Source organism: Poromitra crassiceps, assembly GCF_964638095.1.
Source record: "Poromitra crassiceps genome assembly, chromosome: 7".
Taxonomy (NCBI): Eukaryota; Metazoa; Chordata; class Actinopteri; order Beryciformes; family Melamphaidae; genus Poromitra; species Poromitra crassiceps.
Window position 1 is genome coordinate 37,624,968 of NC_139628.1, and position 17,134 is coordinate 37,642,101.

Below are 17,134 nucleotides of genomic sequence, written 5' to 3' on the forward strand. Positions count from 1 at the left end.
GCCCTAATAATCTGGCATAAGATATTGATAGCTATATTAATACAGGTCGGCACATGTGTTCCACCTATATGTGCATTCACGCTCATGTTCAGTAACTCTGGACTCGAACTCAGGTAACTCAGGGACTTTGGCGACTCAGACTCGAACGCTGGGGACTCGAGATATCGTGAACTCGACGACACTGCTGATAATACACAATTTGGAACATTTCATAAAACATCAACCACTACTACTATTTATTTGATATCAATTTGCTCTTTATATCTGTCTTTTATCTGCCTTGTATTGCTGTAAGGCACTTTGCGCTGCATGCTGTGTATGAAAAGTGCTATACAAATAAAGCTTATTATTATTAGTATTACTACAACTCCTCATAAAGGCATAAAATAATATGCCACTGGCGGAGAAAAAAAAATCATGGAAAGTTCCATCAGTGAACTGTTGACCTGCCTTGAAGGTGGGGCCGCCCACTTGGCTAACCTCCATCTGGTTATCAATTACACCGCCATAATCTCTATTGTAGTGGAATGCTACTCTGAATCTGCAAGGACACGTAACACCGGACCATAAAGCTTCTAGATCCATATCCATCTGCCTCGTACAGCACGAGACTCCAAAACTATAATCCCCAAGAAGAGAAGGGGGGGTCAGTATCCGGCAGCTTTCTGCGCTAATGACTTTCCTGCTAATATTCAATCTCCCATCAGCACGGGACGGGATGGTGGAGTCAGGTGTCCGGGGGTGGGGTGGGGGGGGGGGGGGGGGTTTGTTTGACTGCGCCGGTGACGGGGACGCGGTGGAACAGAACGGACGCCCGGATTTGCCCACAGGTCAACAGGCTCACCCAGATGCAATAAAACAGGAAGAAATATTAACTGCGCTTGATTGCCCCATGAGCTTAAGCGGCCGTCCCCTCTCCCCTCCCGCAGCTCTCCACGGGCGCCGCCCTTTGACCCCCCCCAGGGCTTATCTACACAAAGGGTTAAACGACACCTCGGAACAAGGTCAACGAGCGGAGCACTCTTGGGCTCTGTTGTGCCACAAATTTCTGCTCTGCCCCTCCCTGCAACCCCCCCCCCCCCCCCCCACACACACACACACACACACGCACACTAGAGCTAAGGAGAAGGTGCAGAGGGGTGGGCGTGAGGTGTGCAGGTCGAGGACCATTTCCCCTGCCGGTAACAACGTCACCATTTTAACAGCCATTTTGTTTGTACTGACTTGAGATGATTAATCGGGGGGGGGGGGGGGGGGGGGGGGGAGAGAGAGATAGATTGATAGATAAAGAGAGAGAGAGGGAGAGAGAGAGATGACCCCCAATGTTACACTGTTGGCTGCCATCTCGTCATTTTGCTCTTTTAATTACCTCTTGCCCATAGCTTCCTTCTGATGCAGTTAATTAATAACTCCATAATACAAAGGGACGATGACAATAATGATGCGTACAAGTCCTGCCGCTGACCCCATTTGCAAAATAGCATCCTTCGCATAAATACCAAGCCTCAACGTTGGAGAATGACTCCCATGTCAGCTGATCTAATTGCCTGACCGTCTAGGGACTAAAAGAAAGGAAGGCACAGATTATATAGGGCTACACTGAATTACGCAGCAAAACCAATTAAGACAATAACAGTGCCATTTCAATTTGCCAGTGGTAGGGCTAAGTAAGCCGTCAGTCAGACAGCGTTAGCATCTGACAGAGGAAGAGGAGTGGCAGCATATTAACTCTTCGGTGGCGGTGGAGGGTTCGCTAATAAACCCTAAGGAGATTGGAAAGCCTAATCAATACTCAGGCACATAAAAATGTTCTCCGTTGCCTTCACCTTGAACTCTGAACTGTGATGGAACTATCAAGATGTTAACCCGTTATTACCTATGAAGGGGGGAGCTGGGAATTTCCACAGTCTCCTCTCTTTCGAACCTGAACCTGTTTTTGTTTTTTTTACTTCTTTATCTAAAAAAAAAAAAAAAAAACGTCAAAAGGTGTGCTTACCTGGGGTTCCAGCGATCTCCACACTTAATGTGCGTTCAATGGTTTTGTTCTCAAACGGTGATCCCTTGTGGTCACTGGAAGACAAAAAAAAAAGTGCAACCTTTCACTTTTCGGGGCGACTTTAAAGGCTTTTGGTGATCTAAGAAATGGAAATGAATGTTACAACAATGCCTCATCTTGGGTGGTAGTCTGCACAGTTTTCTTTTGCTTTGTCTTTTTTTCTGTGTTTTTTGTTGTTGCTGCGTTTTGCCTAGAAGAATGTGGAAAAACTTCTCGCACTTACTTTGGAGACTCTGGGGTCAAAGGAAGTGGCAAGGTGGTTGGTTTGGCTGCAGAACACAAAGGAGCATGGGTAATTATTGACCTAGGTATGACACTCACGGGCAGAAGAGAACAGGGCCACATTCTGCAAAAATCAATCTCAAATCAGGATCATTAAAAAGCAAGTATCACTACAAGACACCCATCCCCGGTTAGAAAGTCTCTCTCTACGACTACTACTTTACAGAGCATAACACTGTACGCTTTTTAGATTGACCTCCCCGTTTTAACAATTTATTCTCTGGGGATAGACTGTTCACTCCGTGAGGCAGGATGAAGTGATGGCAACGTGTTTCTCAGGTACACACAGGCGTCTGGACCACAGACACATACGCGCTCAAGACAACAGACAGATCGAAATGAAATCAAAGACAGACAAGCGACGATGCCACAGACAAGACACATGACAGTGGGTGAGGCCCCTCCCCCGGACAACAAGGTCATAATCGCATGCACCAACAGCAGAGGAGGAAAAAAAAAGAAGGAAGAGAGGAGAGTCGAAGGAAGCTTGTGCAGTTGCCCGAGGCTCTGGCCGACTTGTTGCTCCAGCTAAGGGAGCGTGGCTTGTAAGGGAGCGTGGCTAAAGAGCAGCACCCCGGGCCCTGAGACTAAATGTACATCTAATTCAGCACACTCGGCTCAATCAGCCAAGATAGTTCAGGGGGGTCGACTTTATGAATGCCAGGATGTACAGTAGCAAGACAAGGCTCGCCCCTTTTCCCACCTCCTCCTTTTAATTTCACTCTATTTCCAAATTGAGAGAATGCCTCTGGGACTGGGAAAGAAAGCTGGCAGGCTGTTTTGTGGTCGTTTTGTTTATGCTCTCAAAGTGACGGTTAGGCTCGAATTAGAATAGGGGGGTTAGTCGTGAAGTCAAACTGGGAAGTTGTTAGAGCAGGAGAGGGAGAAGAGAGAGCAGAGATCAGGGCGGTTGGGGGGGGGATGCAGCGATGATTACCTAACAACAGGTGGCCCTGGTCGTCGGGGTACTCGCTGAGTGCCTGCCTGTGTGGGTGCCCTGGGTGCCCTTGCCCTTGTGTGATGCAGGGAGGGGCGGGCTCTGCAATTCTACTGTCTGGGAAGAGCGGGCTGGCTGGGCCCTGTGAGAGCACCGCTGTGGGGCTGCCCGTCACATGGTCATCATCATCATCATCACCATCATCATCATCATCATCATCATGGTCAACATCCTCCCCAAAGCCCGCCGGGCTTGGCCATCCCAGCTCTAGTCCCAAGCCCAGGTCTAGCTCTGGATCTAGCTGGCTAACCCAGCTCTCGAGGTCTAAGGCGAGAGGTGACAACAGGGGCTTGGACTCAGGCTCTGCAGCCTGGATTATTCCCCGCTCACTAGCATCAATGGTCCCTCTAACCTCCTCCTCCTCTGCAACAGCCTGGATGGGGCTCTCACACCTCTTGCCTGTTAATTTGCTCTGGGTGCTAGTAGGTAAAGGGGTGATCTTGGGTGGGAGCAGGTGGGCCCGGTAGCGGGCCGGCCTCTGTTTGGAGGTGAGCAGCTGGCTAAGTAAGGGGTGCCCCGGCTTCTCATCTCTTTTCTTAATGGTCACTGTGATGTGCCTACTACGCGGCGCGCCGCCGCTACTGCTGCCACGGCCCTGCCTGCCCCGGGCCTCGCTAGCCTGAGTGGCGCCCGCAGCCTCTCGGCAATGCTCACAGCTGTGACTCGCCTCTCGGGGAGGGAGGGAATAAGAATGCATGTACCTAATGAACCTAGCGGCGGCCAGGCGGCCCGCGTCGCCTGGCGGCCTTCCTTCTTCACTGGGCGGCCCGTGCTGCGGTTTGGGGCGGGCGTGGCCGCAGGCGGAGCTCCTGCGGCCGACGGGGACGGGAGCGCCCTCCGACTCCTCAACCCCGTCATCGTGAGCGCAACGCCGCCACTTCCCAGCCCCAACACCAGCCACACTACACTCGCCTGCAGCCCGGCTCTCACCTCGCTGGTGATGCTGCGTTGGCGCTGGCTGCTGCTGCGGAGACGGCACGGCTGGCTTCTTCTTAGCGGCGGAGGAGGTAGAGGAGGAGGAGGTGGTGGAGGAGAGGGAGGAGAAGGAGGAGGTGGACGAAGAGGAGGGCGAGGAGGACGAGGAGGAGGCGCCGAGACACAGGCCGCCGCTCTTGTCCCGGCCGCCGGCGGCCCCCCAGGCGCTCTTGGCCTCGCTGGCTTTGGGGTGGAGCAGGATGTCATCGGTGGCCGTCAGGTATTTCAGCAGCTCGGTGCAGGGCCGCCTCACCGGGCGGTTCTGTAGGCTGGAGCCCCCCCTCGCTTTGCCGCTCCACGGGCTCTCCGTCTGCAGGGGGCAGAGTGGTGGAAAACAGAACATATGTTTTTTTTTTTGCTGAAATATAAACCTTTTTTTACTCCCCCCAGTTCCCCTCCCCCTCCGAACAGGCGCCCCGGCTGACCAAAGGAGACACTAGTGCAGCCATCAGGACTCATACCCCACCGGCTTCCCACCCGCAGACACGGCCAATTGCGTCTGTAGGAATGTCTAACCAAGCCGGAGGTACCGCTGCCGGGAATCGAACCCGGGTCTCCGCCCCGCGGTGGTAGGCGAGTGCTTTTACCTCTATACAAGGCCCAGACGCCCTGAAATATAAAGCTTAATGTTTTGCTCACAAGCGTTATTAGACTGCAGTTGATGCAGTGCAAGTTGTTAGACTTTGTTATAGAAAGTGAAAATTGAAGTGCTTTAGCTGAAAGGTCGAAAGAGACGGAGCCAGAGAGAGAGAGAGAGAGAGAGAGCGAGAGAGACAGACAGACAGTGCGAGTCAGACAGGCCCGGCACAGCGGTTGGCCCAACTGTCTGGGAGGCGGTGGTGGGAGCGCGGTCCGCCCATCAGCTTAATTGCGTGGCCCCCCGAGCGCCACCGCGCCGCTCTGTACGCGCACCATGTCCTCCGGGAGCTCTCATTCGCTGTGCTCCAGAAATGGATGACTCAAAGGCACAGTATGAAAATAGACTCTGTGAGGAAGGTTGCACTGCATGTGCAATCATAGTACACACGGCGCTCGTGCCCGCGGACGCACACACACACACGCACACACACACACACACACGCTTGCTGTCTGTGTCACGCACTGTTTACCAAACAATATGAGCACATAGCAATGCATTTTAAATTCAGAGGCTTTTTAAGCACAGAGGGAAATCATAGCAAAATGCTAATTTCAGACATTTCCCCCCAAAAAAGAGCAAGTAAAGGAGTGCGCTATTTACGCTGTTTACGTCAGTAAATAAGAGTCAACTTGTCAAGAGCATCCATCACGTCCCAACAGCAGACTGCAAACAGATTACTGAAATAACATACTTCATTTAATTCACATTCCTAAGCCTATGATACTTAAACTGCCTCACATTAATCTTAATCCACCCCAGCTCCCCCAACTGCCCCCCCCCCCCCCCAAAAAAATGGCGACTCTTATGAGAGCCATCTAATGAGAACATCAAGCTTGCTATTTTGATCTTGTCGTCTCAAGGCATCAATCTCGCGCCTGTCGCGGCTAGATCCCGCACCACCCTTCCCCCCCCCCCCCCCCCCCCGCCCGGCACCATACCAAGGCGGGTAAGTGCTGGAGCTAATGAGACAACGGTGCCGAATGCCTCGCCTGGAAAGCCCAACAGCAATCAGGCTGTTTTCATTACGAGATGGCCCCCTGGGAGAGGAGACGAGAGCCGCAGTCTAACATCTTCTAAAGGCGGCCACCAAAACAAGAAAGTGTGAGGGAGAGAGAGGGAGAGAGAGAGAGAGAGAGAGAGAGGGAGAGAGAGAGAGAGAGAGAGAGAGAGAGAGAGAGAGATACTGTAACAAGCAGCAAGAGAGAGCGAGAACAGAGGGAGAGAGAGATAAACAAACACGGCGAGGGCTGACAAAAAGTGTGTGTGTAGAGGACTAAGCGGCACGACGGTGTGTGTATCTGTGTGTGTATTTGTGTGTATGTGTGTGTGTGCGCGTGTGTGTGAGTGTGTGTGCCCATGTCTACCTTGACGACAGCAGGTGGTGGTCTGATCCGGTGGTTGCTGCTGGCTGCATGGTTCTGTGCCTTGCCACCTGTGTATTGATTATAGCTGAGCTGGGAGTTTGCGGGCGCCAGAAGGAGCTTCTTCAGCTGCAAACGGACCCAAACAGAACAAGAGAAAAGGGGTGGGGGGGTGGAGGAGGGGGGAGGAGAGGGGGGGGGGGGGGGGGTTGAGGTTTATGCAAATCAAATCGTTTCCTTCCAATTAGACAGTCGATGCTTTGTAAATGTGCAACTAGAGGGGCCACTTTCTTGATACTGCAGTCAAAAAAGAGAGAAAAGGATAAGACTGGTTCTCAAAGTGGGGTCCGGGGACCCCCAGGGGTCCTTGAGAGGGTTCTGGGGAGTCGCCAGCAAAAAGGGGAATCATTTGTTTTCAGTATAATTTTAGAATTCATAAGTAGAATCCATAAGTAACACAATGACATGGCTATTTTGGTTATTGGTTTCATACATATTCTGTAATAAAACATCTAAAAGCAATTATCATATGGCGGGACCCTGGGACAAAATCACATCAAATGGGGGTCTGTGGTCTAATTTGTGTCCGTTTCGGGTGTCCGTCATGTCACGTGGAAAAGTTTGAGAACCGCTGCCCTAACATATTTAAAATCCCATTTCCAGCGAGACCTTTGGAAAGGGGTTTACAGTGCTTAAAGGACAAGTCAAGTCAGGTCTTTGCTGTAGGTGTTTTTCGTGTACACACAGTCAGGCTTCTCTACTGTGATTGAATAAACAGTGGCGGGGGCACGTGGGAGAAAGGTCATGTGGAAGGGACCGGCATGGAATAAAATGTATAACTGAACATAACTGAACATTCGAGGTCAAAGCCTTAAAGCTAGAGAAATGCCCAGATGGCCGAGCGATGTGTAAAAATAACACCGCGCGCCGAAGGTAAGCCGAAGTCTCATCGAGAGGCCCGCTCTTTTTTGCCAGAAGATGACGCGGGCACAGGGGGATTAGCCGACGCCCACTGAGAGTAGACGAGATGAGATCCCCCCCCCCCCCCCCCCCACACACACACACACACACACACACTGAGTGCGCATCTCATTGACGCCACAATTATGTAATTAGCACCGAGCAGCGCCATCCATTCCCATTTCCTGTTAAGCCTCTAGCCCGGTGAAACCATACTACTGATCACGTGAACTCGCGTTCCCGTTTCCTTCAGCCGATCAGTCTGGCCTCCAGCCCCGCCCCCCAGCCATTTCCAGAAGTGCACGGGCCAATCAGGGACCTGCCTCGTAGTTGACACAGCATAATCGGCCAATCGGGGCAAAACAGTACGGTGGCTCCCCGCTCCCGAAGCAACGAGCGGTACCCGTTAACGCTAGTAAACGCAGCCCTGAGTGCAGTTAATGCAGAAATAGACTCGATGACAACAATTAAACAAGAACAGGAGTGTGCACCCAGTGGGGTTTCTCTGCGGGGGAAAGACGTTTTTGCCAGATTGGATTTGGTGACGCTGCCGATTGGCTGAAGGAGTTGTCTGTCAAGGCAAGTACTCCCGCCCACTGAAATGGCTGTGGGCGAGAATGTGTGATCAGTATGGTGTCACCAGATTAGTCTGGCAAGTGTGGCGGCGTGGTGGATAGGGGCGCTGCCAAATACAGGAGTCTAGCGGGCAGACAGCCGATTTTGGTGCCCGGCCTAGTGGAAGGGTCTTATCTGTTGTCTGCTGTGGCCTGGCATGGAGGCGGCGCCGGGGGGGCTGGGGAGGGGGTGTAGGTTATGGCTCAGGAATAACATGGGTTGAGTCTGGAGGTGGGGGGGCGAGCGCGGCCGGTGGTCTTACCAGGGAAGGCTCCTCGGGCTCCGGGGTGCGCGGCGAGCCGTCGGGGGAGGAGGGACAGCTCCGGTCACTGGCATTGGTCACGTCCCCATCTGCCAGGGCCTCGAACGAAGGCAATCCGTCCTCATCCACCGGGATGCTGTCCAGGGTCTCTGTAAGCACTGCCAGCAAGTTGGCCTCATTTTCTTCATCTATCTTCTTGGGAGGGGGGAAAGGGGTGAGACAGAGAGACAGAGGAAACACACAGAGGGAAAATAGGACATTTTAGTTGGGAGAAGTTGCATCTGTTTCTGGGTTTTTTTTTGTGTGTGTGTGTGCGCGTCTTCCGGGGAAGTCAGGAGGGTGGATGGTTGCAGAGCTGCCTCTTTTCTGGCAGCCTTTTTAAAAACAAAATCCTCTTCCTGTGCAAGTGAGTCAAGCCTGTCACCCCATTACCAGGGCCTGACATATAGAGTGTACTATCTAGGGAAGAGAGGGGTGGGGGGTGGGAGTGAGAGTGCAATGGAAGTTGTCTCGTCAATCCAACGACCCCCCCCCCCCCCCCCCCACATGCACGCACGTGGAAATAGAAACGATCGGCTTGCCGACAAGATGTTTGCGAGCGATCCTCAGATAAGGCGAATCACGGCCCGCTAATGCTAAATGAATGCGATGTAAAATGGCGGCGCGACAGCCGACGCTCGCGAGGACAACTTTTCAACATTTCGTGGAAAGAAAAGCCTGCATGCTCTTGCCACTCAGCTCCTCTTTGATGCACCGCGGCTGCAGCTGACTCCCCCATTTAATGGGTGAGATTATACTCTGTAACTCTGTGTGTGTGTGTGTGTGTGTGTGTGTGTGTGTGTGTGTGTGTGTTGTGTGTGTGTGTGTGTGTGTGTGTGTGTGTGTGTGTGTGTGTGTGTGTGTGAGTGAGTGACTGAGAGAGACAAAGAGCTAGATACTGAGAGCCAGAGAAAGAGTTTGAGCGAGGGAGAGAGAGAGGAGATGTGAGCTGCCTAGTATCAACAAGGGAGGTGTTAGGGGCATAATACTGTAACTGTGTGTGTGTGTGTGTGTGTGTGTGTGTGTGTGTGTGTGTGTGTGTGTGTGTGTGTGTGTGTGAGAGAGAGAGAGAGAAATAACTGTGTTTATAGAAAAAGGATGTATAGATATAAGAGTGAGAGCGAAGCAGTTTTGTAGAAAAAGACAGCCTGACAGAAAGCTGCGTGTGTGTGTGTGTATATGTGTGTGTGTGCGTATGCGCGCGCGCCAGTGTGCCTTTGCGCGGTGACAAGTGACAACAGGAAGTGTAAGTTCCAGGGCCATGAAAGCCCGGGGGGACTTTAAGACAGCGGGAAGATAAACAGCGGCGTCACCCTGGGACCACCCCCTCCAATGGCAGCGCTCGCATTCACGCTCCCACAGGCGTGCACTTTCTCCACCCCCTCCAATTGTGCACAATTAACACACCCACCGTGAATCCCTATTTTGGACTAGCTTTGGAGCTATCCAGGAGATAGCAGCCATTTTAACACCACCACCCCCCCCCCCCCCCCTTCCAATTTTCATTTGAAGATGACAGAGATAGCCTGGACGTTAAGTTAGCAAGCTGACGGTGAGGAAAGCGCTAATCTGATTGCTCATTGAGTAGATATTCTCCTAACAACACCAGCATTCAGTCATTATTAAAAAATGATAACGGGGACATATTTCACAGAGATAACACGATGCAGATTGGGGCCGCGCGGCACTGGCGAGCAAACGCCTGGCAGGAAATTGCTCTCTATGAGGTGGCGTGCTGTTTAATTACTTGCAAAGCGCTTCAAATACACACACACACACAGTGCTGGAACCCCGCGCAACCGCTTCAAATCCACTGTGCTGGAACGCCGCGCGACCGCTCGCCATTTTCCCGGCCTCCCACATTATTAGGCGTCACTTGAGCAATTGAAAGCGGGGATCATTTTCAGATCATCTCAAATGAGTCTTTAATGGAGCAGCCATCTGGTTTAGGTTCAACCTCACCAGCTATCCGAGCCAGGCTGGATTTGGGGGTGGGGCTTTAGAGTCATTTCAAACCCGTACATCCTGTTGGAATTCGCAGTCCCCTCCGATGCCACTGTCTGCCCACTAGTTACATTAAAAAGTTGTGCGGGCTTCATTGTGCCACGGTGTGGGCAGCGATTGGGGAAGTTCTGCGGCTGTGGCCCGGGTTTCAGTCGGGCCGACACCACGTGGCCATTTCAAATCCTGTTTGAAAAACCTCCGGCGCCGACTGGCAGGCTCCGACACACACACACACACACACACACACACACACACACACACACACAGTGTCCCCAAAGATAACCCAGGAGGGACTCGCATGCTCTGAAAGGGACACTTGTAAAACCCTGAGTCGTGCTGATCCTGCTGCAGCCCAGGCTGGTGGAGGCACTTGTAGGCCAAGTGGGGATTTGAGAAACTGGCTAAAGAGCAAACCTCAGTAAACGCTTCTACTCTAGAGAGAGAGAGAGAGAGAGCCTAAGTAAATAAGCAGACGCACCCCCCCTGTCCGGCAGGGCAAGCGCTTCCATGCCAGCTTATGGACCACACCATGCAGTGCTGCTACCCCGACTTTCCTGCTTTGTATAATGTAACCCGTGTTAAGGGCCTGCCCAGGGGCGTGGGGGCGGGATTCGAACCCACGCTCTCCCGCTTCTTTAAAGTCGAGCTGAACCCAAAAATGACTTTTCTTTTCTTTTAGTTCAAATACCTGGGTAGTGCACCTATTTAATGATGTATGCCCAAAAAAACACAAAAATCTAATTCCTTTAGTTTTTCACACTTTTTCACATCAAAAGTTCATTTTTCAAGATTTCATTGATAACACTAATCTACAGTTTGCTGACGTCACCTAGTACTATCAAATTTCTACCCCATTTCAACCAATCATATCACGACATGCAGCTGTCAATCAACTCTTCATTTCAGGATAATTTTCTCTTCCAAATGAAGTAGAAAATGGCGCCTAGTGCCTGTCATCTCTGGCAGAATTCCTATCCCATAAACTAACTACTAACTTGGCCAATTGCATGAAACATGAACAAAAAACAAAAACTATAATCTCTAAGAATGCAAAGAAATGTAACTGGCTCGTTAAAACACGCATTTCAGGAATATCGTATTTACATAAATAGCGTAAAAGGCGCGCGCTTGAGAGCGTGGTATTCTCCCCTCGGAGATTTCAGGCGGGCGGGCAGCACCCATGCATCGGATTGTCCGCTCGCTCTGCACGAAGCAAGTGGCTGCCTGGTACTCCGCAGATCCCACTCGCGTAGCACGACAACACGCTGAATCCCACTCGATTTGGGGGTGGAACACGCCATGATTGACCAATGCCAAAGCCAGTCGACAGAATTGTCAAATCAAATCATTGACACATATATGGTCCGCCTCTCAATTTGTTTTCAGTCTCCGACGCTCGTGCTTTTGCATTCGCCTCCGGTTCACTTCGACTTTAAAGCGCACGGGCTAACTGCCACCGAGAGAACACCAGGAGAGCTAGCTCCCTTTGGCGCAGCTCGTTAACGGGCCCTTTTTTCTACTCGGGGAGTCAGTTTAACGCAACAACTCGCCACCACTCGGGACTCACGAGGACTCTGATTCACTTGGTTTTACATTATACATGTATGTAGTATGTAGTATGTACACCTGTGTGGGTGGAGCGATGGCACCCAAATGTGGCGACGCCAGGGAAAAGCTGGCAACGTGCTGACGGCCACGTCCAGTCAGACTGATGAGTCCAGCGGCTGCTGAGAGGGAAACAAGGGCAGGAAGGATCTAAGCCAGAGGAGAGAAAAATGGCCTCGGCGGGGAGCGCTCGCTCGGCCCATCCCGCTTAATGGACCTCACCGAATTAAAGAGATCTTAACAATCCTGGGCTAATTGTGGGATCACGATATATTAACCCCGCTGCAATTCTAAAGGGGGCCATTTTGTGGCTGTTTTATTCCAAAATGCTTCAATTAGCCGTAAAACATGCTGGGGCAAAGTGCTGGCAGAGGTTCCGTCTCCTTCGCCTCCCCAGATCAGAGTCCCCTCCTCCTCCTCCCCCCCACGCCTCCCCAGATCAGAGTCCCCTCCTCCTCCTCCCCCCCCCACGCCTCCCCAGGTCAGAGACAAGGACGCCACCTCCAGTTCATTATTAGGTCAGGCCCTTTTGTTATCAGGCATGGCCGGGCCGTCTTTGAAATTGTCCTTGCCGTTAACTTTTATGGAGTGTCACAGCACAGCGGCGTGCGTTCCAGGAGATACTATTCACACCGCTGATAACGCCGGGCGACGGCTGTTTGTTTTTTTCCCAAACGCTCGCTCCTCAACACTGGGGCAAATGGCCAAATTAAATATGCTAATTGCTTCTTGAGGGATACCGAGCTCCTGAGCAAATTTGCCGGGGATCAAATTTTAACGAGCTTTCGGGGGGCAATGCATCATTTACATGTTGAAAGGTGTTATGAAGGTGCCAGAGCGATAGGCCTGACCACTGAATAACAGATATGAGGTCCCACCGTGCCGCCGGTGTCTTCAAATGAGAGCAAGAACATGTGACAGAGAACACTGTGGATGTGAGGAGTAAAAAAAAAATCCTACTAAATGGGTCATCTGGTATTGAAAATACTGTTTATCCTCTCTCTCTCTCTCTCTCTGTCTCTCTCTCTCTCTCTCTGTCTGTCTGTTGCTGACTCTCTCGTTCGCGCTCTCTGCAAATAGAGGAAAAGAAACCCGGTTCGCTCAGACAGAAAACATTCTTAATAAATTGGCCCGCGAATTGCTCGGGGTTAAATCTGCGCCTTGACAATTTAATTGCGCTTTTTTTCCTTCTCCCTCTTCTGCTCTCTGCTCTGTCAGATTTCAAAAGCATTCCCTTGGACAGGGTTAAACGAGTAGCCAGACCTTCTAATCACAGCACAATCAGAAATAGGAGGGGAGAGAAGGTGTGTGTGTGTGTGTGTGTGCGTGTGTGCGTGTGTGCGTGTGTGTGTGTGTGTGTCTGCGCGTGCGTGTGTGTGTGTACTCGTGCGTGCGTGCGCGCGCGGTGGGTGGTGGTATCGAGTCGCCGCCACATCTCGACTCCGCCAAGAAAAGCAGCCTTGGATTTGATAAACAAATAATGTCATTCTGTGTTATTACCCCCGGCCCCCAGATTTCAGAGGAAATAAATCAAAGTCAGGGCTTGTCGTTAAGGCGTTATCCAGGCCTGACGCGTCGGCCGGTCACACGGGCGCAGCATATGGCGGCGGGGAGGGAGGGGAGGGAGGGAGAGAGGGCACGATGCGCGGCGGGGAGACAAATCATGGCAGCCGCCAGAGACGTCTGGTCATTTAGCATGGGCTTACTGAGATGGAGAGAGGGTGATTATAGCCTATACGAAGCGAAGAAACCATACATAACACTGTTAAGTCCCTCTGTGCGCCTGTGTCTCTCGCCCTCTTCTCTGTGTCTGCCTGTGTGTGTGTGCGTGTGCGTGTGTGTGTGTGTGTGTGTGTGTGCGTGTGTGCGTGCGGTGGCAGCCGCACGCACAGTCTGACCACGTTCCAAATGGTCAAACTAAAATGTGAAGCCATGGCTGTGGTCAAGGCTGTGACTGGGGCCCTGTAACACATATCAGCATGCTGAAGGCCCCTGTCGTTATCCAGCTGACGACCCCGAGTCAGCGGAGCGCCTCGTTATTCAGAAACAATTTCCCAAGCAAATGGTCCCGTGGACCCGATCCAACGGCTGCCTGCTGTGGACACAGAACTCACATGGTACCACCGGACTCTCTATCTCTCTCTCTCTCTCTCTCTCTCTCTCTCTCTCCTACAATGCTTCAAGCTGTACGTGAATAAATCCTGTGCCCCTCTAAATACACTCAAGGACCCCCTAAACTGACACAAATTCAGACCATGGACCCCCCCGTCTGATAAGATTTTGTGATCGGGTCCCCCATCTTTTTTCTTCTTTTAGATGTTTTATTACAGAAAGTGTATGAAACCCATGACCAAAATAGTCACTGTGTCACTTATGGATGGAATTATAGTGAAGATCAATGGTTCTTCCTTTCGGGGACCCCACTTTGAGGACCACTGCTTAAGACTGCTCGGTCCAAGCCACAGGGAAGATCCAGATGCAGGCAGCTGATTTTAGGCACATCCCACTTAGCTATCGCGAATACCACTAAGCTATAGCTAATACCACTTAACTATAGCTAAGCTAATGCCACAACTGGCCTTGTCATAATCCGCTCCTCACAGCAGGAAGTCACTTTTTTTTGTGTGTGTGCCTCCATTGGCGTTGTCTGACCCAAAATGGCGGCTCTCGCCCACAGCCATGGTTTGGGGTTGCTTTGCATCAGCATGTGCGCTCACGGGCCACGCCAGCGTGTTTGCCAGTTAACATGTCAGTCTGTCTCCATTCAGAAGGCTGTGTGACTTATAAAACAGTGGGGAAGTGCTTCCACCCATCAATGAGAACTGGGAAGTGTGTGTGTGTGTGTGTGTGTGTGTGTGTGTGTGTGTGTGTGTGTGTGTGTGTGTGTGTGTGTGTGTGCGTGTGCGTGCGTGTGTGTGTGTGTGTAGAGATGATGTGCCTCCTGGGGACCATTTGAGGCTGTTAGAGCACTATCAGATGAGCTGATGGGGAAGGAGAGAGACACAGAGAAAGGAAAAGATAGTGAGTGTGTGTGTGTGTGTGTGTGTGTGTGTGTGTGTGTGTGTGTGTGTGTGTGTGTGTGTGTGTGCGTGCGTGCGTGTGTGTGTAAGACATAGAGAGAGAAAGAGAGCTGTTACTACAAACCCTGACACAGGCCAAATCTGATTGAGACACCTACCCGAGGGATGTTGCACAACACCATGTGCAAACGGCGTTCTTTCTGGTTTTTGCTGCAAAAAGCCCTTTGACCTTTAACCCCGGCGCCCCGGGTTGGGAAAAACTAACCACCTGAACTCTGTCACAGATCTGCTGAGCTGGGCTGAGGCTGTCATACCACTGCAGACAGCCAGGCCCTTTCTCTGGAAGCCGGGGGGCGGAGAGCGTGCAGGCCGAGCGCTTTACAAGTTTGCAACTGAGGCCATGATGAAGACATAGTCTGACTCGTGTTCAGTTGTGTACTTTACCACACACACACACACACACACACGGCTCCCTAGTGTACGCCAGAAATGAAACATTAGCTGGAAAGAGAAGAGAAGTTATTCCAGAGGGGATTTCAAATGCATATGAGAGAGACACCCAACCTATGCGTCCTGGTGGAGTATCTCATCTCCAGTTCCTTCCTACTCCAGCCGCCCAGATGGTCCAAGCCTGCGTTTCCTAACACCGTGGTACTGTAACGATCGGACGCTCAATCTTTTTGTTGGGCAACTACTTCCCAATCGACTTGGCAGGAGAAAACACTGATTGCTGTGATTGCCCTGACTCGGGTCGCAGCGGGAGGGAGGGAGGGGGGAGGAGGGGGGAGGAGGGAGGAGGGGGGAGGAGGGAGGAGGGGGGGAGAAACGGAGATCTGGAAGGAACCTCGGATCAGGAATATTCAGCTAGATGCAAGAGACGGAGCGAGGAATGCTGCTTCCCTCTGCTTTTTCGCCTAATGGCATGCAAATAGCTATTTGCTTAAGTCGGCAGCTCTGAATGTGCAGCACTAAGCAAGGGGCCTTTGAACATAGCGTTACGCTGTTGATAACGGGCTGGCGGAGGAGAGGGGGAGAGGCGCTGAGAGAGACAGAGAGAGACAGAAGAGGCGGGTGCATGCTGCTTTCAATGGCCATCTGAAAAGCCAAAATGGACATTGCCACATTTCCCTGGCTGGCAGCAGCGGTCAGTAACTGCCATCAGCACTCATGCGTGGATCTACAGTGTGACATTTGCATAGATTGGAGCAGAATGGACCGTGAGTTCTTGTTTTTCACACAGAAGACGCAATGTTATTATCCCCTGCTGACACACACACACACACACCACATGCGCACACACACACACACACACACACACACACACACACACACACACACACACACACACACACAGAGCTTGTGACCTTTCAGGCCCTGCCCAGCCCATTGAGGGTTTGCGACTTTTCATTTGTCACGGTAATATCTGCCGAGGAGAGACGCGGACGCGAGGAAGAGACGCGGACGCGAGGACATACAGTGGCCTACAGTGTTTTATACCCAACAATAGTGTGCGCATGTGTGTCTCTGTGTGCCGTGGTATTATTATTATTGCATGCAGCGTGGCACCCAATATCACAAATTTATGGTAATTGAAATGGCAGAATCTTTTGGGGGAAAATGCAGTCAATTTGATTGTGTGGCAAAAAAGGTCACCCTATTCAATTTGCACTCAATGCGGCGCGCGGCGCGACAGGAAAACACCTGAAAGCAAACGATCTTATCAAGGCCTCACAGGCGTCGCCACTTACCCACTGCATAAAAGCTATTTGCTGATTACTAAATAAACGCATTATCTTTTACCTTGACTTGTGCGTGCGTGAGTGCGAGGGCCTCGCCGCTCCCGGAGCCAGGTAGGGGGCTGCCACTGCAGTGCGTATAGGCCTCTTATCCGTGTCGTGACTTTGCGAGCGCGTTATCTGAGTGTGTGTGTGTGTGTGTGTGTGTCTATTTGTGTGCACTTTCTAGTGGTGTTTGTGGTGGCAGCGGCCGGACACGGAGGACCTGACACGCCGATGCATGTTGTGTGACAGGGAACCGCGTGGGTCGGGATGTCGGGATGCATGATGATGATATCGGCATGTCACCGTTATCGGTCCATAAAGGCTTTAGAATGAAATATCGACATCGGTCCAAAACGAACATTTCTGCCGATATGACAGGCCGATAAAATGACACTTGAATTATGTCCAAATAGGGCATGTTTTACATAACCTCAGTTGAAGTTGTTTTCTTATTTTACTCAGTGAACGTACGGGTAAGCATTGTATTTATGTCTGCATCGGCCAGTGCGCCATCACGATAAGAGTAGACATACGGTA

At 51.5% G+C, this 17,134-nt stretch overlaps 1 protein-coding gene across 1 annotated transcript in view; it reads right to left on the reverse strand.

The window, feature by feature from the left end:
• The window catches only part of ppargc1a (peroxisome proliferator-activated receptor gamma, coactivator 1 alpha), a gene marked incomplete at its 5' end in the record, with an annotated part of 355,417 nt that overhangs the window by 17,700 nt on the left and 320,583 nt on the right, over positions 1 to 17,134 (reverse strand). The window contains 5 exons of the mRNA XM_083639737.1: positions 1,997 to 2,070; positions 2,280 to 2,325; positions 3,276 to 4,620; positions 6,315 to 6,440; positions 8,149 to 8,343. Of these exons, the coding sequence (XP_083495863.1) occupies positions 1,997 to 2,070; positions 2,280 to 2,325; positions 3,276 to 4,620; positions 6,315 to 6,440; positions 8,149 to 8,343 (1,786 nt within the window). The remainder of the gene's footprint in view (positions 1 to 1,996; positions 2,071 to 2,279; positions 2,326 to 3,275; positions 4,621 to 6,314; positions 6,441 to 8,148; positions 8,344 to 17,134) is intronic.